This window comes from Phyllobates terribilis, unplaced genomic scaffold (assembly GCF_046119375.1).
Source record: "Phyllobates terribilis strain yellow unplaced genomic scaffold, ASM4611937v1 Scaffold_13__5_contigs__length_258822181, whole genome shotgun sequence".
NCBI classification, from domain to species: domain Eukaryota; kingdom Metazoa; phylum Chordata; class Amphibia; order Anura; family Dendrobatidae; genus Phyllobates; species Phyllobates terribilis.
The window spans coordinates 210915886-210942676 of record NW_027362773.1 but is presented as its reverse complement, the minus strand read 5'-3'; the positions used below and the strand labels follow the sequence as shown (position 1 = coordinate 210942676).

Sequence of the window (26791 nt, the reverse complement as noted above, 5' to 3'; positions counted from 1 at the left end):
ACCAGTAGATCGGGTGATTACGACCGATGCGAGCAGTTCCGGATGGGGGGGGGGTCATCTGGCAGAGCTCTCAATACAGGGTCACTGGACATACCACGAGATGTGGGCATCCTCAAACATAAAAGAGCTTTGGGCAGTAGAGAGATCCCTGATAAGGCTTCCTTCCTCACATTCAGGGTCACCACGTCCAGGTCAGGTCCGACAACCGGACATCAGTAGCCTATGTGATTCACCAGGGGGGAACAAGATCACGCTCTCTGATGGCTGTGGCATACAGAATCCTTCATCTGACAGAACGACACCTCCCATCCCTCAGTGCCCTTCACATAAAGGGGGTGGAAAAAGTAAAGGCGGACTTTCTCAGCCGCCATACCCTAAGACAAGGGGAATGGAGCTTAAACCCGGGGGTCTTCCAACAGATTGTCCAGTTATAGGGACAGCCAGACATAGACCAGTTCGCCACAAGAGCAAACAGGAAGGTAGACAGATTCTGTTCCTTAAATCCAGCAGAAAATCCCCATGCCGTGGATGCCCTCCAGATTCCTTGGAAGTTCAGGAAGGCCTATGCCTTTCCCCCATTAGTAATGATTCCAGCAGTGGTGAGGAAGATTCGGGAGGAAGGCGCAAGGGTAATTCTTATAGCCCCTTTTTGGCCCAAGAGGCCTTGGTTCTCCCTGCTTTGACTAATGTCGGTTTCAGATCCCTGGGTTCTACCAGAGGGGCTGGACCTTCTCATTCAGGGACCAGTATTCCACGCCCAAGCCAGAGGTTTCCATCTTGCGGCGTGGAATTTGAGAGGTCACTACTGAGTAACAAGTGGTTTTCACCAGGGTTAGTCTCTAGCCTTGCTGGGTAGTAGGAAACCAATAACGACTAAGATTTATAACCGAGTCTGGAGTAAATTCCTAGAATTTATAGATGCCCCATTATCAGACAAGCCTCCAATCAGGGGAAGCCTGGAGTTTCTGCAAAAGTGGCATGACCTAGGTCTAGCCACGGGGACTCTTAAAGTTCAGGTGTCGGCATTGGGTGCGCTCTATAATTGTAACTTGGCTGGGAACAGGTGGGTCTCGAGGTTTATCAAGTCCTGTGCCAGAGCCAGACCGGTTCGGTCCCTAAGAGTTCCTTCCTGGGACCTGAATTTGGTCTTGAACGCACTTACTAGTGACCCTTTTGAACCCCTACAGGATGTCTCTCCAAAGATCCTCACCCTTAAGACCATCCTCTTAGTGGCCTTAACGTCTGCTCGTAGGGTGGGTGACCTGCAGGCCCTTTCGGTTAATCCTCCCTACACACAAATTTATGATGATAGGGTCACCTTGCGTCCAGATCCAGCATACCTTCCCAAAGTGGTATCTAGATTTCACTGTAACCAGGAGATTGTACTACCCTCGTTTTGCAGCAATCCTAAAAACCCAGGAGAAGTTAGATTCCATAACCTAGATGTTAGAAGATCCCTACTACAGTACATTAACATGACTAGTGTATGGAGGAAGGACCATTCCTTGTTCCTGACCTTTCAGGGGAATAGGAAGGTTCACGGGGTGTCCAAGGGTACCATTTCTAGGTGGCTTAGGGAGGCCATTTGTTTAGCATATACGTCCACAGGAGTTCCGGCCCCGGACAATGTCAGGGCTCATTCCACCAGAGCCATCGCAACCTCCGGGGCGGAAAGGGCAGACGTCTCAATCGATCAGATATGTAGAGCTGCTACTTGGTCTACATCATCCACCTTCTTTAAACACTATCAGTTGGATCTGTCCTCCTCTGACCTCACCTTTGGGAGAAGGGTACTTCAGGCGGTGGTCCCTCCCTAGGGTGCTCAAAATTCTCCAAAATTCTCTCAAGGTGTGCTGTCATGGGTGAGGGGAAAACACCAAGGTTACTTACCGGTAGCCGGTTTTTCCTGAACCCATGACAGCACCCGTAGTTTTCCCCCCTATTTTTCTGTTTCTCACACCCTGGTGTGCACTGTTTTGGTTGTTTTTTATATATTTATATATATTGTAGGTGTTGGTTATATGCCTAACCTCTTTGGGAGGTCCTCTCAATGCTCTGTAAACAACTGAAGCGTGGGAGAGGTACCGCCCTTTTATTTCAGACGGTTTCCTGTCCTTGGTGGAGCGGATCCCTCTCTCTCAAGGTGTGCTGTCATGGGTTCAGGAAAAACCGGCTACCGGTAAGTAACCTTGGTGTTTTCTCCCCCCATACGGTCTCCTCACACTACTCCCCTCCTTCCTCATACTGTCTTCTCTCACATCCCCCTGCTAACCATACTGTATCCTTATATATTTAACCCCTCACACATCCCACCCAAATTCCCGATACTGTGTCTGCACCCATTCCCCCACTCACCATACTGTGTCTGCATACATTTCCCTCTTTTGCTCCCTATATTGCGTACACACCCATCCTCCCCATTCTGTGTCTGCACCAATCCCCTACTCACAATACTGTATCCGCACCTATCCCCCCCACAAAATCTCCCCCACCCCTCTCCCCATACTAAATCTCCCCCAACCATATAACAAATCTGTCCCCACACTAAATCTCCATCAATGATACACGCACGCCGCTAGGTTCAGATAGGGCGAGATGGGTTTCATGAATTCTTTGAAATTCTGGGGGCACCGTTGCTCAGGGCGACCATAGGCTGCAGCTTCTCTCAGGCACATGATAGATTCAATTGCTGACCAGACACATCTGACAAGAGCCTTTTTCAACAGTCTGGGTTTCTTGACCAACCGGCTCCAGTAACTATACAGTAGTTTCTTCACAAGGCACAGTATTACAGTCTCTTCAGTAGCATAATACAGCATAGATTAGATCTCTTAGCAGCACACTTCTATGCATACACAACCACAGGCTTTTCCTTCACAAGGACACAATAGTACACAACATTTTTTATGCTGCATGGAGATGGAGTGGGGGGAGGGTTTGATGAGGGAGATGATCCCTGTGACTCAATTCCTTCCAGTCCTTATCTTCTTGCCCGATAATACTCTGCACTGTTAGTTCAGGGAGTTTATCTGACCTGTGTTTAGTTTCTCTCCTGATCTGAATCCAGTTCAGTTGCCTTCTGTCAGATACAGATAACACACTACCTATCTCTTCGGCTTCAGCCAGACTACAATAACAAGTTCCCCACAATCCCCCTGGGGCTCTGCTAAAACAATTCTTGTCTCCTGTGACTGTGTTAACCCCTCTAGTTGCTGGATGCTTCTGAAGCACAACACTTCCTGTCTCCTGTGCTTGTGTTATTTGTAACGGTTGCTGGATGCTTTTGAAGCAACAGCACTACTTCTGTATGTCACACCAACCATGCAATATATCTCCCACCACACTAAATCTCACCCCCCAGCCATACAATAAATCTGCGCGCAACGATACAATATATCTGCACTGTGATGACACAGCTTCTAATCTTAATTAGTCAGAGGTCTAGTTTTAGGCCAAAAGAGAAATACACTATTGTGTATATGTTGACTTTTGAATGTATGTGTTTCTTTGGCTGGTCAAGAAGGACAGTGATTCAGGGTAGAACAGTTGTGTTTGTTAATATGCTAATTACATATTGTACTGAGCCAGCTAGTTGTTGATTTACAGAGCAGGGGGATACTAACTATGTAAATTGATTAAATGCTCAAACAATGAGACCTGAACCCTTCACCTTTCCCCCTGACCTGTGAATGATGACCTTAGCCACATATGTAAATATAAAAAGGTTTTCGATCCTGATGCAAAAAAAATCAGAGCATCAGAGAGACTCTTCAGGACAGTAGTTGGGTAGCATGGCTCCATCCAGAGAGACACAGATTTGGATTCTACAGGATTCCAGCCTAAAGGTACACGGCCCTGTCTGGAAGGACACAGATCTGCTCCATTGACCATCAGAGAACCCATGGATACATTTGGGGAAACCAGGTTGGGACAATGAGGTCACCTGGCCCCATGGATATGTTGTTTGGGGTTGCCTGGTTGGAACCATCTGGTCACCTGGGACCCATGGAGACACTCGGAGAAAGCCAGGTTGGGACCCTCGGGTCTCCTGGCCTTGTACCTCGATGGACTCTCAGCTTCCTAAGCTTGCCGCTACCTCCTCTCTGTGGTTAAGGTAGTTGGCCCTGGAAGTCCCAAAGCCGCAGTTGTTCTATCCTCGGCGGGCCAGCGGAGGGGTGAGACTGTAATTTTGCACCATCTTGGGTATTTGCTGGGACTGTGCTATGTGTTTATTGTCCATTTGATGGTTCAATAAAGTATTGCCACACTGTTTTACCCTCACCCTGTGTTGTCCGAGTAGTATTATGCCCACGGAAGACCCTGGGTCTTCACATGCCCCCACACTAAGTCTCCCCCCCAGCCACACACTAAATCTCCCCCCAGCCATATAATAAATCTTCCCTCACACTAAATCTCCCCCAGCCACATATTAAATCTCCCCCACTCTAAATCACCCCCAGCCATACAATAAATCTCCCCCCAGCCAAACAATAAATTTACCCCCAACTATACAATAAATCTTCCCCCAGCCATGCAATAAATCTGCCCCCACACTAAAACTCTCCTCCTTTACAATATATCTTTGGTGTCTTCAGCTCTAGAGCACAGAGCACTTACCACCGATGATCTCAGCTTCGGCGAATGATGTCAGCAGTGTGATCACATGACCTGATCACGCTGCTGACGTCGCTCTGACCTAGTGGTCAGAGCTTCAATTGTACTCACGTCTGAAAGAACGGTTGCCTCTCAGTCTGGAGGGTGGCAAAATGCAGCCGCTGGGGGAGACATCTCGGACCGCCGCATTAGGTGGCCTGACAGCACCCCCTGCCGGCTGTGGCCGGGTCAAATGCCCTGCCTGCCTTCTCCTAGATACTCCTCTGACTTATAAGGCTGTGTGTTCTTGTTTTATTACTAGGAGATTATCCTTGCCCTGACCACAGTGCATATGGGTCCGACTGCCCCCTCCTCTGATAAGCAGCTTACTGTCAATGGAAATTGTACATAGAAAGCTATGGTGTGGGTGGGGTTTAGCTGTGGTATGGGTGGGGTTTAACTATGGTGTGGGCGGGGTTTGCTCGCTGAGCTCTGCTACATCTGCTGCACCCAGTAAACCTTGTGATGCATAATTGGAATCAGGGTCTTTTTCTCTACATTATGCTGCTCTCAGATGAGGTAGCAAAACATGGTGACAGATTCCCATTAAATCTTTAGCATGGCAATTCTTTGTACAAAATCAATGTAGATTTAACCCCTCTGCAATAGGCATGGTGAATTCTGCACCAAAACTGTAAGGAGTACCATAGCAAAATACACGTGCCTATGCTGTTGCAAAAAAACTGCAGGTACACAGTGAAAAATGTGCACTGAGTATTTGAAAATAGCCTTGGCTATGTTCACACGCAGCATTTTTGGGTTCGGATCACATGTGCTTTCTGTAGAGTACTAAAGTTAGTTTCATTAAACAAAAATGCTGCGCAAACACCCCCAAAAAATACTTGCTGTTTTTTTCACTTTCTCATTTTTTTCTATGGGTGAAAAAATGCTGCAAAAATGCTGAAAGAATTGACGCGCTGCAAATTAAAAAAAAACTTTGCAGTTCTCATTCAGTCAGGAAAAAGAAAACATGATTTCTGAAATCTGACAGCTTTTGTTGGTTCTGTACAAAGCAGCTTTTAATGTGCAGAAAAAAATGCAGCAAAAAAAGTTTAAAAAACGCAACAAGTGAACCCTTACCCTTACCTTTACCCTAGTCTTATGGTTCTGGGTGCAAAGATCTTCTAGTGCAGATTCATCATTTTTTTTAATTGATGTATCACAACACGATGAGACTTAAAGTACAAACTTCTAAACCTCAAATAGCAAAAATCATGAAATAATATACAGAGTAAAGGTTTATGTGCAATCAGAAAGCAGACGGATAATGAATGGAGCAATGTATTAATGTAAATCTGCCATAATAAATTCCAAAAGGCACACGTGAGGGTGTAATAGAAGGTCGAACTTCTGCTTACGTCACAAGGAGGCAGTGAGAGTCTTTACGGTGCAGCATTCATTAGACTGGAGGATTTTGTAGCACTCCCCCCAGTACATTTACCAGGACCCTACATAATCTGCTGGCCACTGTCCAACTAGGAGAGAGGCGAGAACACTTCCTGAGGTTGGCAGACACAGAAGTTGCTTAAACATTTCTAAAAAAATAGAAGAAGCAGAAAACATATTGACTTCAAAAGGTAGGAAGTTACAAAAAAAATGCAAGAATTTGTAACCTAAACCACTTGTGCATTTCCTATATAAACCTTTGTTCTTCCTCCTCCAGTCACTATGGACAGGATGGATGTGACAGAAGAATTTGCTGGGATTCAACTACCGGGGCATCTGCACACCCCACAGTCCTTGCAGTACGCCCAGGAATTCGAGTTCAGGGAAGGAGACGTGGTGATCGTTACCTACCCCAAGTCAGGTAGGAATGTCACTTTTCACTTTTTACTTCTAACCTATGTTTATATAAGAGGGAATAAAATGCATAGAGGCACTTCCATTACGCGTAAAGTTTTGGTAAGAGGTGGGGTGGAAGAAGTGGCAAAGATATTTAGATAGATGACTCAATTTTTGCCGTGTACACGGGACGCCTAGTTACACTCCTGCGGCAAGATTGGAAGAATATAGGCTGTAAGGGATTTTTGCCCTAAAGGTTTGTCAAAATTTTTGCACTAAAAGGTTGTTGAAATTTTTGCACTAAAAGGTTGTCCAAATTTTTGCGCTAAAGGGTTGTCCAAATTTTTGCGCTAAAGGGTTGTCCAAATTTTTGCGCTAAAGGGTTGTTCAAATTAAATCAAATCTGCTCTAAAAATCATTATGTTGTGGATTAAAATGCTTAAAAGTTGCCAGGCTGCCATAGCTTCCAGCATATGCAATGCAAAGAGTGAAATCAGCAGTGATAATCTGTAGAATAAATCAACATATTGTGTATTCAAAATCTGCAACATTGGTCAGTTTACGCTGCGGTCGCAGGTCATGACGTTCCTAACGCTTCGTCCAAAATGATGGTACTGTACGTGACTCGCCCCCTGGGCCGCGTTTGCGCACGTGTGTGGGTTACCCGGAACCAGGTCTCTGGGGGGTTGTAGTCTCCGTGGTGCTGACCCGGTCCGTGCCCAGGGTGGTCAATTCAGTGGCAGTCTTAGTGTAATAACAAGTGTCCGACTACGCCACCCGTGGATTGCGGTCAGTGGGGACCGCCGCTGCGCTGCAGACCGCTGAGGCTGATGCTGTATGCACAGCCAAGTATGGGATAACTCCCCACGGGAGAAGTATTGCCTCAGGGCAGCTAGTGTGAATGATGAGAGTGATGGTTTGAGCGTCCCAGTACTGATGGTGCTGGTGCGGCGATGAAACACAGAGATGTGTGGTTGCAGTTTCCAATGCTTTACTCACAGTTCTTTACTGGTCCTAGTCACCTCGGTATCGGCGGTGACTGCCCAAGCCGTGCTGCGTCCACCAGGCAAGGGGCTCGACCAACTCCCAGGCAATTCCAGAGCGTGGCACAGGGCTCCCTTCTCTTCCTTTCTCTGGCCGTCCCCACCAGTGACCCACCTTTGTCCAGCTTCCTCGGGCCTTCTCTTGGCGAAACCTATCTCCGGTTTCCCTGACCCTATGTGGTATGCTTTCCTGGTGGATGTAGTGAGGGGTCGCACCAAGTTGTGGTCACAACCTCCGGTCTTTGGCTGAGGAATTTATTGCCTCCACCAATTTGGGTTCCGGTACCCTGTTCTGCCAACCCGTCACCCGCAATCTCCTGGGCCTATGGGGTTCCTTCTGTCCTCGTGTCTCTGGGCCTTTCTCTGTGTTCCTGTTCCTTTCTTACTTTCCTTTCTGTTCCTTTCTGTTTCCGTTCTCTCTGGCTCCGGCCTTCACCCTAGGCCTGCCTTGTGGAGCTGGGCCCAGACTGAGCCACAGCTCCCTGTCAGCCCTCTCTGGCTGAGCTCCTTCTCTCACTGAACTAACTACTGTCCTAAGATGGTGCCCACCTTATATACCTCCCTCTATGTGTGAGCCCAGGTGACTAGCAACCAATGGGCTCCTACCTATGCCCAGAGACCCACCCCTATCTGCTCCTACACCACTGGGTTTTCCTTCCCCTCCCCACTCCAGACAGGGACAGATGCTGTCGTGCCTGCACTTCTGTCTCGTGGGAGCACCGTTGAACTGTCCCTCGGAAATGGGGTGTGTGTGGTGCATGCAGCTACTGAGTCCTGGTCCACACTCCATCCTTACCCGAGAGTGGAATATCACACCTCTGGTTTGAGGTGCAATACCCCTGTAGCAGCCGAGCCCTCGGGGTGCTACATTCCCCCCTGGTAAATCACAGCACATCCTCGGGCTGGAAAAGAATAAAAACAATTTAAACATACAAAAATTTTAGAATGCATTCGTATATAAGACATTAACTATTTACTCATCCCTTTATGGGAGGTACTCTTCTCTGTTTAACGTTGCTGGTATAAAACATTATAAAACATCTTACTAATGCCACCGGAACTCTTTTATAAAACACTATATAAAACTTTGGCATCACTATTTTAGCAGCATATTAAACTTTTCAATATAAAGCATTCTTAAGTAAAACAAACACATTCTTGAGTTCTGGCCACGGTGCAACTTGCGACCAGGTATTCTCCTTCTTAAGGTACAACAGTCCAATAACTTCGTCCTGAGGTAGACGTGGTAGTCTTTTTATAAAACCAGTAGGGGGCGCTTTAGGAAGCGCAACTATATACATGATGGCCGCTCTCAGTCCTCGGCCAGTTTTGGAAGGGGGAATGGCTGCTCACAGTCCTCAGCCAGGTAACTTGGGAAAGGGATGGCTACTAACAGTTCTATTTCAGTCCCAACGGGGACCACATTTTATCCTGGCAACAGTCCCAAAACAGTTCTTATACCCAGACGGGTAACTATACACAGTTACAATTTTACCGTTCACTGGTAACGGTGTCCTCCTGTTGCTCCTTGCTCTTCCGGGTAATCTTCAGGTCCGTCCGGACCCTCAGGGTACTCAGTGTCTGGGCGGTACTGCAGTTCCTCCTCCGTGAGCCGGTGAACGTGGAGGGCGTACGGTCCCTTGGCACCCTTGTGCCGGGTGAAGGTGACCACATCAACCGGGTAGAGATCGCGTCCGCGGTGTCCCTCTGGCAGGTGGCTCTCGACGTCCCTGCGGGTGACAAAGACGTCGCCGGGGGTTCTATGGTCCCTGATAAAGCCCCAGCCATGCTCCAGCTGGAACTTTATTACGGTCCGGTTGACTCGGGGACCGCGGGCGGCTCGGGGGTCTTGTCGGGCCCTGCGCTTCTGCTCCGCGCTCCGGGCCTGCAGCTGCTCCTCTCGGATCCGCCTCTCCCGCCGTTCCCTCTCAAATACCTCCAGCTGTTGACGGCAGCTCTCCTCGCGCCGGGCTGCGTCCGCTCGGGTCTCCTGGGTGAACCCCATGAGATTCTCACCGGTGGGATCCCATGCAAATTGAGCGTCCTCCAGCGGGAGCGGAGCGATTTTGGCGGGCTCCAGAGCCGGGATCAGAGGCTCACGCAGGAGTTGTTCTCTCCGGAGACGGGGGTTGACGTACTCCGGTGGCCACACGAAGGGCAGCCCGTCCGGGCCGGTATGTTGCGCAAAGAGGTCTACGCCCAGGGGTGGCACCACGGGCCTCGGTCGGGGAGCAGCGCCCGGGGGCACTCGGCCTTGCGACCAGACCGGGGAATTTCCGGTTGGGCCTAGGGGTGGCACTGTTGAGGAAGAGGGCGCAGGAGGGGCAGCGGCGCCCGGGTTCACCAGGCCTTGCGACCAGGCCGGTGGTACTTCCTCTTTTGCCGCGCCCGGGGTCGAGGGGCGTGGCGCGGAACGGGGCGTCGTGCCTGCACTTCTGTGGGAGCACCGTTGAGCTGTCCCTCGGAAATGGGGTGTGTGTGGTGCATGCAGCTACTGAGTCCTGGTCCACACTCCATCCTTACCCGGGAGTGGAATATCACACCTCTGGTTTGAGGTGCAATACCCCTGTAGCAGCCGAGCCCTCGGGGTGCTACATACGCAGCACATATCCAAAGGCAGAGGCGGATACAGACAGAAGTACTTGTGCAAGTACAGTATATTGGCACTTTGAAGTCGAAACACATAATACCACCTGTTATTGCAAAGGTTGCTCTGCTCATCAATCCACCCCTGCAGGGCAGATACCAAGAGGATTTTCTGGCCAGATGGTAAATCTGCTGCTTATTATAATAGCTGTGATGTGGATGACATTTTGCTCAATCTCATTCACCGTGGCCTAAATTGAGCAGCATTTTTTTGTTTTCATGGCAGACACCAACTGTGTCCACCTATCTTGATAGCTAGGATGGGGGCTACACGGCTACTCGCATTGTTGTATATCGCTGCTACAATGATGCAAGTGTATGGGGATGCACTGCAACCACCACGAGCAATCAAGTCGCAAAAATCCAATTTCTATTCACGGTATTTTTCAGGTGGCGGTACAACCCCACCCCCCTCCCCTATGTGGTGGCAATCCAGCGCCAGCCTTATTGATGGCACATAACTTGGATATGTAATTAGCAGTGCATCCCTTGTCAATGCGACCCCCCTCGATTTTAATTGGACTCGCACAATGACGTACCCTTATAAAGTCCAAATGTAGTGATTACGCCGCAAAATCCGTATGTCTTACTTGTGCATTTTACCATGGATTTTACCCTATGCATTGAAAGAGACAAAATGTGTTGGGAAAATCCATGAGATTTCTGTTCAACAATAATTCATCTGCATTTATCTGGCTGTTGTGGAACAACAAATCTCAACAATCTATGGTTTATAATAGTTAGCATCTGTCCCTTAAAGGGTTCCCCCTCCCCTAAAAAAAAAAAATCAAGTTATCCTTTATCTTTGCTGATCGCTGGGGTTCCAACAATCCCAAAAACGGACTCTGGAATCAGAGGACTGGGCTCGGCAGCCCCGTCCAGAATGGATAGTGTCTATGGGCCTGCCGGCAATAGCCGTCCCACAGACAATCAATGGAGCGGAGGCTGAACAGCCCCACTTTGGAGATTGCTGAAGGTCCCGGCGGTTGGATCCCCAGCGATCAGCAACTTCTTTCCTATCCAATAGATAGGGGATAATTAGATTTTATTTTTGAGGAATAACCCTTTAATATTCACAGATGATCTGGAAACATTGAAATTGGGAGCGCTCTGCCCTCTATGGTTCGGGGTCTCGGTTCTCAAGGGTCAGATTTGGTTGTGCTCTGCTAAAGATAAAGATATTTACTAAGTTCTTGGTGTAAATTATAATAAATCTGTCAAGCTGAAAAGTAGCAAGGGATGTGAAAAATGCAGAAAACTGGGGTGCATGGCCCTAAATAAATCCCTACCCCAATGACGTGTAAGGTCCTCCGAGGGAGTAGCTGTGGAGACACTGATTCAGCAGGTGAGCATGTCTGTGCTTGTGAATCGCACATTGCCCAAGGTCGATTAGATTAGAGTAACACAAACTCATTAATTTCTGAATTAAACCTTAATTAAACCTGTTTCTACTGCAAGAATTTCACCAAAATGTATCCACATTACATATGACTACTCCTGCTGTAGAATATACTAATGCTTCACTGGCTGTTCCCTCTTATTATTAGGGATGTAATAATATCATACAGAGAAGACTTGGCTTTTCTGCTACAGACTACAGGCAATTTTATGTCAGTCTGTAGTCTGCAGATGAAAACTTGATTTTTCCATAAAGAATTTAAGCTTTTATATTGAAGTTTCCATGATCATATCTACTTTTATGTCATCTCAGACAGTCGTATAACACGGACGACGATAGCATCGCAGTGCACGGACTGGCCGGCGGCTCATGTATGTCTATGCAGCTGTCACACTCAGGTCAGGATAGCCGCCGGCCAATCCGTGCACTGCGATGTATTAGTCGTCCGTGTTATACAGCCGTATAAAGTGTTGTTTCATGCACTTCATAAAGACCCCTAATGGAGACCGCCTCTCTATTAGCCAAAGTGGAGAGACACTCACTAATGAGCAGCTCACGTGTTCCTGACTCATCCAGGTAGCACGTTTGGACGTTTATCCTATTAGATCCAGAATGAATGGGTCCCGGTTCTGGATGGGACTTGGATGCCAGCTCGCATCTTTTGTGACCATCTGACATGTATGATCGGCATGCTAATAAATTCCATAAATGGAATAGTCGTCCGCGACCATTGCTTCAATCTGTCGGAGCATCTCAGAGCCCCATACTAAGGATTGGTGGATGTCGTAGCAATCGGACGCCACCAGTCTGCAAGGTTTGGAGTGTCACCGTGATAACTTTAATGTTTGGTATAATCTGATATTCCCCATCCACATGATTCTCCATCACATAATAAACTCCAGTATCGACACATCGGAGATGTCCCATGCCTTCTATACTTCACTTATGTACTACGTTTCACAAGTGTAAAACCAGACGGTCTGACTTGCACCATCCTGTAGGTTTCCGGTCACACTTGCACTTCCCCCACTTTGGAAAAAATGAGAAAAATGCAAACAGAGAAGGGTCCTAGAGAACACAAAAGTAAGGGAAACTCAGATGTCCACTTCTCCCTACATGTGTCAAAGTAAATAAATTCCATTTTGTCCTTTAAAGGAGTTGTCTAGTTTAGAAAAACATTTTCATATACCCTATTAGGGAATCCTGAGTAAAAGGAAGGAAACCCCCCTTATAGGATCCTCATCTCCTGGCCAGAGTGGATTTTTTATCCGATTTCACAATAAAAACGGCATACATTATTAAATCTCCTGATGAGGCTGGTGTACTTACTGTGAAAATCCATGTCAAATTGGCATTATAATAATTTTTTATTAAAGTTTCTTTCCCTAATAATAAAATTAGCATTTTTAAGAGTCCAGATAGATCTTGAGCGCTCATTTTAATATTGGAGAGAAAAATTGTCAAAAAGGATTCTTAAGCCATTCTGGATTTTCATAGTAAGTACACCAGCCTTGTAATGTAAAACCTGGTCACGGATCCACTTTATATGGCCATTGCTTAGTTACTTCCTCTGCAGGGAAAATGAACAGGTTTCTCCGTTGAGTTTTCAGCAGCAAGTAGCTTGGGGATTATCTTATTATCAAGCAAGTCTTTAAAAAAAAAAAAAGTAAGAGTTGTCTGTTATTTATCAATCGTTTTTGATACAGAATCCAAATCTCTGCACAAATGTGAAAATATCAAATACAATTGTATCTGTTCTCATCCACCACAAGAGGGAGCTTAATGCACACTTTTAGGATGCAGTAAGTGCTGAAGCTCCCCCTAGTGGTGGCAGTAGGCAGACAAAATTTAATGTCAATGCAGAGGATTTGGAAATCTCAAGCCATTGTCTAGGCTCAGGAGAAAAACAGTTTACAGATATAGGGATCTTTACAGACTGCTCTAAAGAAAGTGTATTAAAATATCATGCTATGGCACTTGTTGGTACTCAGCTAGTGTAATCCATCTGAGAAGATATCTGGATCTTGAGTCATCATCTGATGTAATATATTGTGCCATCTTATAGGAACCACATGGATGCAAGAGATCTTAACACTTATCTACAGCCAAGGGGATCCAGTGATAGCTACTTCTGTACCTAACTGGATGCGTGCTCCATGGCTGGAGCATACTTACTTCAAGGATACCCTAAAGGATGGAGAAGGTCCGAGAGTCATCACCACTCACCTTCCAAGTAACACTCTGGCTCCAGCCTTGCAAAAGTCTAAAGCAAAGGTACTTTTTTTTTCTTATGGAGCTCTAGATATTCTCTATCTGTATCACACGCGTAGACCCACAATACCATGGACCGGGGAGAGCCTGGAGCGATGTAACTAGGCGACCACTTGGGTTTTCACTAGAGCCCCTGGTGTTGTGGCTAGACTTGGGCCACAAGTGGACACCAGGCGCTACTTCAGGGTCAGATCCCGGTACCGCGCCAGCTGAGCCCAAGGCTCAGGAAGCAGAAACGGACACAGAGTCCAAGGTAGGACCAGATACAGATGTAGCTGCAGGTTCAGACGGGACAGATACTGGAATCGTCACTGGCAGCGTGGGTTTCAGGCACAGGTACCGCCGGAGCGGTTTCTGGATTTGGGTACCTTAGGTGCAGTTTCAGGTTCAGGTACCGCTGGAACAGTTTCAGGTTCAGTTATTGTCGGATTGGTTTCAGGTTCAGGTACCGCTGGAGTGGTTTCAGGTTCAGGTACAGCTGGAATAGATTCAGGTTCAGGTACAGCTGGAATAGATTCAGGTTCAGGTACCGCTGGAGTGGTTTCAGGTTCAGGTACCGCCGGAGCGGTTTCAGGTTCAGGTAACGTCTCAGACAAGATGGAAACAAGAAAGCAGAACTGGTACTGGCACAAGTTTAGCTGGACTGGTACAGGGACCTGATAACTAGCTAACTACAATTGTTGCTCTGGCACCACCCTACAGGTGAAGGTGCCTTACGTACTAAGTGCCTCCCAACTATTGGCTGGGGACACATTAGATTGCACGCTTTCTTTTTAATAGACCGGAGTGCACACGCCCTAAGTGCGCCACCACGGGAGAGTGGGATGCAGGAGCCAGCGCAGAGGAAACAACAGGGTGGTGAGTAAGTCGGCGTCCCTGCCGGGAGGGAGGAGCTGAGGCATGCAGGGACATTGGTATTACAGTATACCTGTCCATATTTAGTATTTAAGCCAATGTTCCTCAGTGAGATACTTTTTATATTTTAAAAAACTAAAAAACACACTGGCGCTTCACACAGGATATAAAAGCTGCTGGTATTAAGCAGGCTCTGTGTGTATCTGCCTGCACAATATAATAATAATAATAATAATAATAAAACAACCACAAATACTACCGCCCTAAGTACACTCAGAGCTGGTGGCTCAGACTAGATGGATGTAGATAAATACAAAAAAAGGAAAATGAAAGCGCAACCCAAATGGATATCCTACTTCTAACTGCCCCCTCAGTGAGGATGCACACATTGATCCTAGCTACAATCAACAATAGCTCTATGAAAAAGAAACAGAGAGGGAAAAGTGGCAGCACTTCCTCTGAGAAGTATGAGCTGCTTCTGTAGAAAGGTGTGTAGATTAGGCAGGCTTAGCAGGATCACAGCCATCAGCTGTTGGTTGTAGCGTGGAAGTCCTCAGCCAGCCAGACCGAGCGCAATAGTTCAGCAGTTGATGTGCGCTGTTACCATACATCCAGCTGGGTCTGTACTGATGAGCCGGCAGGATAAAGCGGGAGCGTCCTCCCGAAAACGTGCCTCCTACCCGCTGTGTACCACTGGTACAAACGCAGCGTGCTCCGGCCGGAAGCTTGGCCACGTGAGCGCAGAGCTGGTGGGGGGCGCAGCACTGTGACGTCACAGCCCAATGTACGAGATGTACAGGGGGCCACAAAAAAGACCGACTCGTTTCGAAGGACACAGTCCTTCTTCCTCAGGGTGTGGCTCACCTAGACCTCCTGCCTTTAAATAGCACTGCCAGCCTGCCACCAACCAATAAGAACAAACAGGGCAAAAAAAAACATACACGCCCTTAAAAAATACCATATTTAGTGTAGGAGAATATCCAAACAGAAACACATACTTAAAAAGGAAAGAAAGAAAGACCTGTATACTCCATATACACCACCACTGGTAGATTCAACTATTAAAAAACTGTTTAATAATTAAAATTATAAACTAAAAACCTGTGTGGTGATGCAAGTGCATACTATGTGCCTATGTGTCCCAGAGCATGGGAACCTAATAGGGATCGTTGCCTATTTGTAAGATATGTGAATAAATAACCCCTAATTAGATACCTCTATATACTTTTTACTGTCAGAATATACGATGTCAGCATGATTACCTGACGGTAAGTGGAAATAAAATGCTCCTACTGACACATGTAATTAAAAAAGATTAAAATGCAACACAAAAAATGTTAACTTAAAAGGTCCCATATATGCGAGAATGTAGTGTCAGCTCGTACCCTGAGATACCCTTAAAAAGAGAAAGTCATCAGTGCTTGGTAAATGAAAAACGCGCACAAGCGCATCTCTGTGTGCGCAAACTATAGGTTTGCCCCTGTTAGATGTACCTAACTGAGGGGCACCTCATATTGTGCGCTGGGGTCTACCTGACCGCATGCGTTTAACACGTGGCCTAACCAACCAATCTGACACCTTTTGAGGTGATAACCCCCGTGAGCACTAGATTTAAAAGGCGTACAATTCAGTTTCGTGATTTAGCCCTTTCGGTGCCAAACTGTCCAGAGTAAATATCCATTTGGACTCCACTCTGGACATTTGTTTTAAAAAATCCCCTCCTGTCCAGTTTCTTTTGACCACCTGAATACCACAAAAATGGACCCCCTCACAAGACTAATTGTGCTTTTCAGCAAAATGGCGTGACAATGGGTGCCATGTATAGCCTTTTTTAATATTGTCCAGATGTTCCTTGATTCTTTGTTAACTGCCTTTTCGTGCGCCCAATATAAATTTTCCCGCATGGGCACTGGATAATATATATGACGCCCTATATATTATTCAGTGCCCATGCGGGAAAATTATATCATGCTGACATCGTATATTCTGACAGTAAAAAGTATATAGAGGTATCCAATTAGGGGTTATTTATTCACATATCTTACAAATAGGCAACGATCCCTATTAGGTTCCCATGCTCTGGGACACATAGGCACATAGTATGCACTTGCATCACCACACAGGTTTTTAGTTTATAGATTATACTTTTAATTATTAAATAAACAGTTTTTTAATAGTTGAATCTACCAGTGGTGGTGTATATGGAGTATACAGGTCTTTCTTTCTTTCCTTTTTAAGTATGTGTTTCTGTTTGGATATTCTCCTACACTAAATATGGTATTTTTTAAGGGCGTGTATGTTTTTTTTTGCCCTGTTTGTTCTTATTGGTTGGTGGCAGGCTGGCAGTGCTATTTAAAGGCAGGAGGTCTAGGTGAGCCACACCCTGAGGAAGAAGGACTGTGTCCTTCGAAACGAGTCGGTCTTTTTTGTGGCCCCCTGTACATCTCGTACATTGGGCTGTGACGTCACAGTGCTGCGCCCCCCACCAGCTCTGCGCTCACGTGGCCATGCTTCCGGCCGGAGCACGCTGCGTTTGTACCAGTGGTACACAGCGGGTAGGAGGCACGTTTTCGGGAGGACGCTCCCGCTTTATCCTGCCGGCTCATCAGTACAGACCCAGCTGGATGTATGGTAACAGCGCACATCAACTGCTGAACTATTGCGCTCGGTCTGGCTGGCTGAGGACTTCCACGCTACAACCAACAGCTGATGGCTGTGATCCTGCTAAGCCTGCCTAATCTACACACCTTTCTACAGAAGCAGCTCATACTTCTCAGAGGAAGTGCTGCCACTTTTCCCTCTCTGTTTCTTTTTCATAGAGCTATTGTTGATTGTAGCTAGGATCAATGTGTGCATCCTCACTGAGGGGGCAGTTAGAAGTAGGATATCCATTTGGGTTGCGCTTTCATTTTCCTTTTTTTGCATTTATCTACATCTATCTAGTCAGAGCCACCAGCTCTGAGTGTACTTAGGGCGGTAGTATTTGTGGTTGTTTTATTATTACTTTTTATATCTTACATTAAACAACTTTGCAACATTTTTTACTTAAACCAGTAGTGGACAATCCCTTCTCAACAGCTAAAGAAACCTTAAGAAAATAAGAAAAAACACACTCTTCTTCCGGATTGGCGCCAGTCCTCTGATATGTCGCTGATTTCTCGCGTCCCCTCTGTAATCCCTAACACATATCGATTTACATATAACTGTACACAGAAAACAAAATATTTTTTTTTAATCAAGACTTTGAACAAAGTTGCTTTGGTTTGCATCTTTACAAAGGTGTAACATTGTATTGTAACATCAGCTGACCTAGAATATTTTTGCACCTTTTCTTCTGGATTTGTAGAAATGCAATGCGTGCAACTCATGCAGAATGTGATCAAAGGAGCCTAGATACATCCTGGAGCTCAACAATTAGGTGTCACTTAATTGTTATGTCTCGCAAACATATATACACACCAGAGGAAATGACTACTCTCAGCACGAGAAAGAAGAAATGATGGTGGCACGGATAACACTTTGCAGAACTGTGACATGTATTCATAGATCTGGGTTTTTAAAGAGAAACAGTACTCTCTACCAGAAGTGGCTATTTAAGTAACTCCTTGTATTTCCCATGAAATATCAATTCTGCATCTGGTGTTATATAACTCTGCTTTGTACTGTTCCTCTGTTATTCCTCCTAGAAATGTATGACGCCTAGATGCCGCTTTACTCTATCATTCCTTCTAGAAATTTATGAATACATTGACATATGGGTGTTACCGTTTAGGGGTGGGTACCCGCACACCCTGACACTGTCCAATCAGGGCTGCCAGTGCCAAGTGGTGCAGGTACACACCCCTTTGACAAGGAAAATGTTAAAACTCAGTTGTCAATACGTTCATAAATTTCTTGGAGGAACAGTAAAAAGCAGCGTCACTTGCCATAAATAAGTATTTTTTTACCTGGTGTAAATGCCACTTTTCTCCTGAATCTGGTACTGATTTTCTTTTGTTCCTGCATCTCTCAGTTCAGGAACTACAGCCTCCTCTTCCTTGTAGATAAATCTACTCTTGTTAGCCAAGTGGATGTGGTCCTCAACTCTTCTCTGTGCTTATAAAAGTACTCAAGTCTCCCTTTTCACTAGTTTTTTAATTGCTGCCAATATAGTTTCTTTGAAGTCCCTCTGTTTCCAGTTTTTACATTATAGATCTCTTGTTCCTAATGAGACTGGTGTACTTACTATAAAAATCTATAACATAATGGCCATATTACCCTTTGTGAAAGTTTCCCTGCCTAATATTAAAACAAGAATTTAAGGGGTCCACGTTTTAGCTGGACCCCTATAATTTTAGGATTATATAGCCATTCTGACAGGATTATTTTCAAAGCAAGTCCATCAGCCTTATCAGGTCCAGGAGATCTCTGTAGTAATGTATGCAGTTTGTATTGTGAAATCTGGTCATAGATCTGCTTTGAGGAACAGTCACTTTTTGTTTTTTTCCGCTTCTTAATGCCATCTCTAACTGGGTACTGCCTCATTTATTTCTATATAATTTTTATTTTCTCGTTTATAAAAAAGCTGCTGTGTGTGCTTGATCTATAAAAAAGACTCCTGAATTGGTCACCAAAGTTTTCCTGGAATAGATAAACTTTTAATATAACGTTGGTATTCACGACCAAGTAGAAATATTGATGATAGAAACAGCGCCACTTTAGTCTCTTGGCTGTGTGTGGTATTGCATCTCAGACCCATGTGCCCTGCAGTGTGTGGAAGATGCTGATTTACAAACCAGACTTTTATCCACTCAGGTCATCTACATTTTGAGGAATCCCAAAGATGTGGCTGTGTCTTTTTATTATTTCCATAAGATGGCCAAATTCCTACCGGACTCTGGATCGTTCCCTGAATTCCTAGAACTCTTCCTGGAAGGCAAAGGTCTGATTTCAAAGCTAAGAGGGTCTGGGGGGGTATTGTAAATCTGAGTAGTTATGCAATATATCATCACCCTCTACCACTGCAAAATCAGGCAGGTTTGCATTTAGGAGAAATGATTTATCTATATAAGCAACAATGTAACTGAGCAGAAGGGGACATCTCAAAAATGTGTGAAAAAAACATCTGTTAGGCTATGTGCCCAGGATGCAGAAATGAAGCGGAAAATTTCCGCTTCATTTCTGCATGTCCTTGCCCGGAAAAACGCGTTGCGGAATTTGACACGCTTTTTTTCGCGCGTTTTTGAAGCGTTTTGGACATGCCGAATTGCCTTGCGTTTTTCTAATGCATTAAGATGGCAATTCCGCATGCGTAAATGCACAAATAATGGACATGCTGCAGAATTTTCCGCACATCAAAAACGCTGCGGAAAAATCCGCAGCATGGGCATTGAAATTTTGGATTTACATTGGGTACCATGGGAGAAGGATTACCAAGCGTTTACTCTGCAAAACTTCCGCAGCAAAAACACTTGAAAAACGCATCGAGGGCACGGACCCTTAAAGTGATGACATGTCTTTAGAATTTGTGGAGGTTTGACTATCCGGACCACCACCTCTCTTGAGAAGCACTAAGCAGAGGGGGACATGACTTTGGGAGGGGTGGACCTTTAACTCCTGCAGCTTTGTTTGTATAGCTGTGCAAACTTTAAGCAAGAGTGATTCTGCTTTAAGAGGAAGGATCACAGTATTGTCTGTTATCTTACTGTGAGGAGGATGAGGTTGACATAGAGGAGGTAACTCGCTGACTTGTCTTTCTTTCTCTCACTGGATGAACTATCACCCACCCTCCCGCCCTGTTATTATCACTGTCCTACAATGCTTTATTTAACCATTACTTGTATATTGAGGAATGCTTTGTTGTATTTCTTTAATTAGCCACTGTACATCTTGTACCATGTCCAATTTTATCATGGCTATAAAGAGTTAACATTAACCTACTAAGCCCAAGGGAAGGGCAATCCTTCAGCCATGGTTCCCTAGAGGTTTCCTCCACATGGGGTTTTTTCCTCTCTTGAGTGCTGGAGGGTGACTTTGTGTGAGTCGGAGGTTTGCCCTTTGCAGGGGCATCTACTTTGTAAGTTTACCAAAGTGATTTCTAAAATAAAAAGGCTAAAAGTGTCATATTTGGCTTGGAATTTAAAACCCGTCACAGCTTTGCGGTTTAGGAGTCAGGTGGAAGTTGCAGACAAGTTAAGGTGGACTCATTTTAACTAATAGAGGATGTAAAACCTCATGGTGGTGAACAGACTTGGCTTTGGTGGCCAGCCTAAAGGATGTTGCAAATGTAACGTCAATCAGGGGTGGGCACGGTAGTTAAGCACAGGAGTGAGGATAATAGGGTCATTGGTGCCCTGAAAGTTTACTGGCTCTGCTTGAATGGCAAGCCAGTGTGTGCCACCTCTTTATGGCTGTCTGTCCTGGTGCTGTATGTTAGACAGCTGGGGATATCACAATACTGGATGAATCCAAATGAACAAGCACTTCACCTGACTCCTAATGTGATTGTTTTAATCTTGTGATTTAAATAAAGCTGTGGCCATTTTGACAACCAAAATAATGGGTTTTGTGTATTTATTCCAGTGTTGAGTTTACTCTAGTTATGGTTGTTTTAAGATGGAGTGGGGGTCCGTCCCATTTCCAAAAGTCATGATGGGAGTCGCACTTCTGACTTGACAATTTTCCCTGCATAGCGGCACTCCCAGTTACACGCTATGCTGGATCTGCGAAAAGTACAGTCCCATTAAAGTAAATGGGGCCATGCTGTAATAACCTACACAGCTGCTGATTGTGCAAGGCAGAACTATGAAGGGAACACAATACCCTTTCATTCTCGTGAGCAGTGGCGGTTCTGGTAGTCAGATCCACACCAATCATCAATTCTAGTGATATGCTAACACTTTCTGTGATGGGAATAATCCTTTAAGCTGTAATGTCAGGAGACTATGGCAGCCATGATTGACTGTGACCTTTCCATTGATGGTGTCTTTTGTATATTTCAGTGTATTATGGCTCATGGTTTGACCATGTGAAGGGCTGGTACAGTGAAAAAAACAACCTGGACATATTTTACATCACATATGAAGATATGAAAAAGGTAGGTGAATCTCTCCGGCATGTTTTTTATCCCTTTACCAAACTCACTCAATGACTCATCGAATGAAGAACCTTTAGGGTATGTGCACACGATGCAAAAATGCTCAGGATTTTTTCCTGAGCATTTCTGCATCTCCCTGGCAGGAAAAAACGCATGCCGATTGTACATGCGGTTTCCTGCCAGGGACATGCGGAAATGAAGCGGTCTTCACTTTCATTTCCGCATGCGGGTTGACAAGCGCTTCCCAAGCGATTTTAGCATCACTTGGAAAGTGCTTGTCAACTTCACACTATAGAAATCCATGCAGCCGGCATGGATTTATATAGTGTGTGAATGTCAAAAAATAAAAAAGAAATATATACTTTACCCTCTGATGGCCCCCGGTGTCTTGCTTCGCTCGGTCCCGGCTACCGGCAGTGAAGACTGAAGGACCTGCCGACGTCAGCGTCACGTGACCCGTCACATGACTCTGACGTCAGCGAAGGTCCTTCTTCATTCAACCGCGAAGTGCGGGGAACCAAGCAGGAGCGCTGCGCCTGCCGTCAGAAGGTGAGTATGTATATATTTTTTATTTTATTATTTTTTTTTTAATGGTACCTGGGTCTGGATGAGAGTCCTCTCATCCACACCCGGGTACCATTCGCACATTAGACCGCATGAAAAGCGCATCAACATATACAGTGATGCGGATTCCATGCGGTCTAATGCAAGTCAATGGCGCCAAAAAAGCAGCGTTTCCGCAAAATTAATTGACATGCTGCAGATTTTTGAGCGCAGCGTTTACGCTGCGGAAAAATCCACATCATGGGCACAGCACATGCAGATTTCAATTGGGGAACATTGCTGCCCTTCTACCATGCGTTTTTCATGCGTTTCCGCAACTGCAAAAACGCCGCGGAAACGCATGAAAAGCGCATCGTGTGAACTCAGCCTTACTATGTTTTAAAGCAGAATTTTCATTTGCATAAATATTTAATTTGTTTAGCTGGTGTAAATGCTGCTGTTCTTCTGAATCCGGCAATGTTTTTCTTTTCTTCCTACGCATTTCCGATCTTGAGATATTGCCCCTTGTTCCCTGTATGTAAATCTAGTCTTTTTAGTCAACTGGGTGTGATCTTCAACACTTTTCTCATGGGAGTATTCCTGATGACCACGCCCACTTAGTTTAAAAGATTAGACTTATATACAGGGAAGATGAGGCCATATCTCAGGAATGGAGAAGCGCAGGAAGAAAAGGAAAACATTGTTGGATTCAGGAGAACTTTTACACCATGTAAAAAGTATTTTATGAAAATAAAGAATAATAAAAAAAAGTATTTTATGTTCATGGCAAGTTACAGGTCCTCTTAAAATGTTCTTAAAGGATTAGAAAAACATGACTTATTTCTTTTAAAAACAGCACCACATCTGTCCACAGGTTGTGTGTGATATTGCAGTCCTACTCTATTAATTGAGCGGAGCTGCAATACTTTGGGCGAATATGGCACGGTTCTGGACAACCCCTTTAATTGCGATAAAAGCCCCATTTGATCACACACGGGGCAGTTTTGTGCTGATTGATTACCCTAAAAGCATGAAAAACCCCAATGACTTTTTTTTTCATCACATATGATCATAGGATTTAAGAAGATCAATAAAGAAGCTGTGCGGTTTCCTTGGTTGTCCCATGTACTCTGAGGAGGTGGATAAGGTGGAACAACACTGCGACTTTGCCGTCATGAGCCAGAATGTAATGGTCAATTATACACTTATACCCCGGGAGATATTGGACCATGAGCAGAGCAAGTTCATGAGAAAAGGTGGGTATCCTCATTAATGGTTTCTCCACCATTGATTGGACACATACTTGGTAGAACTAGAGGAGTAGCAGCCTTGTGTAGGGTCATACTGTCCATGTAGAAGGGCGCTGGTTGAACGGTTCCTCACTTTACTGTAGACATCATTGGTGTCAGATCATAGGTTCCCTCTTTACTATACTTTGCTTTTTCTTGGATGATAGGAGTAGTCGGAGACTGGAAAAACCACCTGACGGAAGAGCAGAATGAGAGCTTTGATAAGGTTTATAAAGAGAAGATGTTGGATTGTGATCTAAAAGTTGTCTGGAATCTGGACTAAACAACGAAAGATCAAACCAAAGGAGTCAAATTGGAATACTACAAGTGGGGCACATATATGTTTGAAACCTCTGGTAACAGTTATAGAGTATTTAAATGGTTGCATTTGGTCATGTGACTGATGTTTAGAACCAGACTGGTACACCAGCATTACCCCAATCGGCGGCATGACCGGCAATTGCTGTAATAGGAGATGTCGGGCATGTCTGGCACCGCTCATCTCAAGAGACAACTAGGAATCAGAAGCTGAATAACCCATTTTTTGCGAAGTCTGTTAACACGAACATCAGACTTTTGATGGATCCCAGAGGATTTGGTGGGATCTATGGTGAACAGTAGACCATGTCTGTATTAGAAGAAAACAGGTGTAGTTTTTTTTGCAGTTGGACACCTATTGTCAGCTCCTTGATTCATTTAAAGGGATTAGAAAAAACATGGCTCTAAAAAAAACAAAAAAAAAACAAACAAACAGCACCACCCTGGTCTACAGGTTGTGTGCGGTATTGCAACCCAACTCATTTGTTTAACCACATTCCATCAGCTCATTGGCTTTTTACTTTCCAATTTGGGCATAAAAATTCAGTGAATCTTAAAGGGGTTGTCCAGGACTAACCAGTTAGCAACTACCTGACTGTTCTATCCGGCATCTTTAATATATTTAGGGCTGCTTTCACACGTCCGACGTTCACTGTCCGCACTTTGAGGTCTGTACTCGGACTGTGAATGGCGGACATATGAACCTGTCCTTACAGTTGTAATATAACCTTTTGTTATTAGCACAATATTGCACATATAACCTTTACATACACTTGTATTGTAGCTCATTCTCTAACTCAGGTAAGTTGGCCATAAATATAATAGCCTGTATGGACCGTGGTACGACATCATTTACATGCTTATTGCCACGTAGGGCTGGAGATGAGCATCTGCTCGTTACATCCGCTGTTGGCTATCGTGCAAACGTCAACCTGTCTTATACAATTTCCTTTACTACCTGGATTTAATATCTAATTGATCCCATAAGTCTAATGTCTATGGCCAGCTCTTTACTGTGTTATCAGATATTTTAGATGGCGTTTACCGCAGTATCTCTCACTGGAGGACCCAGTACATCTGTGCATTCAGTTAATTTCAATGACAAATCTGTTGTGCTTCATTTGCCCTGTGGAGGCGCTGCAGGTAAATTGGTTGCTATTAGGCTGTTTTATAAATCTCCAATCTATTTTTCTAGCTTTAACTGCTGACTATTAATAAATATTAATAATAATGATAAATGTGCTCAGTATTCATCTTTGCAATGCCTGTGTAATGACTAATGTTTGTTGCACTTGTCTGTTTTAACATTTTAATATTATTTAACCTCCAAAAAATAAATCTTATGTATATAATAATGTGAGTTGATTCATTAATGTAAAGCCAGTGACTACTATTGACATGGACAGGACCTGTTCTGGCATCCTGGGCCCTGGATGAACTTATTACATAGCCCTCTGTTTCACCCTTCCCCATGGACGATGTCAACATGAGCAGGATTCAGCCTCTACTTAGCAAAAAAAGTGGGATTGTGAATCACATATTGCTCATTTCTTCAACATTGGGAGGTGATTCTCCCTTGTTCTGCTAAACCGGCACTAACCTATCTAGGCATGGGCTTCACAAGACCACTGGAGGTGTCCTGTGGGATCTGACACCAAGATGCTAGCAGCAGATCCTCTAAGTCCTGTGCATTGCTTGGTGTGGCCTCCTTGTCTTTTCCAAAGATGATCGATCAGATTGAGATCTGGGGAATTTGTAGATGTGTTGTCTCCTGGAATTCTTTCTCATGTTCCTCTGAAAATTCCTTTGCAGCATTGCAGGCATGTTCTCCTCCTGAAGAAAGACACTGCTCTAGGAAATTCTGCTGCCATGAAGGGGGGTACTTTGTCTCTACAATGTTTAGGTTGGTAGTACATGTCACATCCACGTCATGCCAGAACCCACTGTTCCCTAGACCATTTTCCAGACCATCACATTGCCTCCTATGGCTTTTTTTTTCTTAGTCCATCCTGGTGCCATTTCTTCCTTGGGGAAGTGATGTACCCTGACCATGGCCGTCCACATGACGTACCCTCACCACGGCCGCCCACATGATGTACCCTCACCACGGCCACCCACATGACGTACCCTCACCACGGCCGCCCACATGACGTACCCTCACCACGGCCGTCCACATGACGTACCCTCACCACGGCCGTCCACATGACGTACCCTCACCACGGCCGTCCACATGACGTACCCTCACCACGGCCGTCCATGGCTCCATGGTTCAGGTTTGATGGTCATGTGCCCATCATAGTCACTTTTGGTGTAAGGTACAGTATATTTAAACATGCCTACTGACTTCCCACTGAGTAGATGCCTAAAAGTTACTTATTCATTATCCTCCAGACTTAAGTCTTGGGCTGTGTGGCAAACAGTGTGCGCAATGGCGTCTGTTAAATGTGATGGTCTGTGGTTCTCCAGGAACCAACTCCACCACATTGAACATTACGAATGTGCCTAGAACTTGGCATCTTGGCAAGACGAAGGATACCCAATCCATAGGAAGTAATCTGACTATACAAAAATAGAAACACAGACAGGTTTAAAAGCAAAAAGTGGATTGGCACAGGCCTCCCGATGTTTATGCCGGCAGGGCTAGGTGGCAACCTTAGTCAGAATGGCCACCTGAACTGGTTTGTAAACCTTTAGTTACGTCTTTGACAGCCAGGTAGTACTAGCGTGATAAGAACTTCAAATAAGTGCAAAATATTTTGAAATGTGAATGACTGGGGGGGCCCCTATCTAATGTGCGGTGATATCTCAAAGGGCAGGATATGGTGTAACGGTCCACGAGCTTCAGTAACCACACGAGAAGGATGTCACCTGATAGAATACCAGATCTAGTGGAAAAAGACAACGTTTCCTCACTGTT

The 26791-nt window shown here is 45.2% G+C and overlaps 1 protein-coding gene across 2 annotated transcripts in view; it reads left to right on the top strand.

Annotated features, from left to right (window-relative positions):
- Nucleotides 1-25152, top strand: part of LOC141174328 (sulfotransferase 2B1-like) — a 44214-nt gene extending 19062 nt beyond the window's left edge. Inside the window, exons 1-7 of one of the 2 annotated variants that reach the window (XM_073659200.1) lie at nucleotides 5999-6230; nucleotides 6317-6460; nucleotides 13589-13797; nucleotides 19444-19570; nucleotides 21630-21724; nucleotides 23343-23523; nucleotides 23724-25151. In XM_073659200.1, the coding sequence (XP_073515301.1) occupies nucleotides 6322-6460; nucleotides 13589-13797; nucleotides 19444-19570; nucleotides 21630-21724; nucleotides 23343-23523; nucleotides 23724-23839 (867 nt within the window). In that variant the 5' untranslated portion in view covers nucleotides 5999-6230; nucleotides 6317-6321 and the 3' untranslated portion in view covers nucleotides 23840-25151. Of the gene's footprint in view, nucleotides 1-5998; nucleotides 6231-6316; nucleotides 6461-13588; nucleotides 13798-19443; nucleotides 19571-21629; nucleotides 21725-23342; nucleotides 23524-23723 lie in introns of those variants that run through there. The other variant, XM_073659199.1, reaches the window with a different exon arrangement.
- The last annotated feature ends 1639 nt before the right edge of the window (nucleotides 25153-26791 follow it).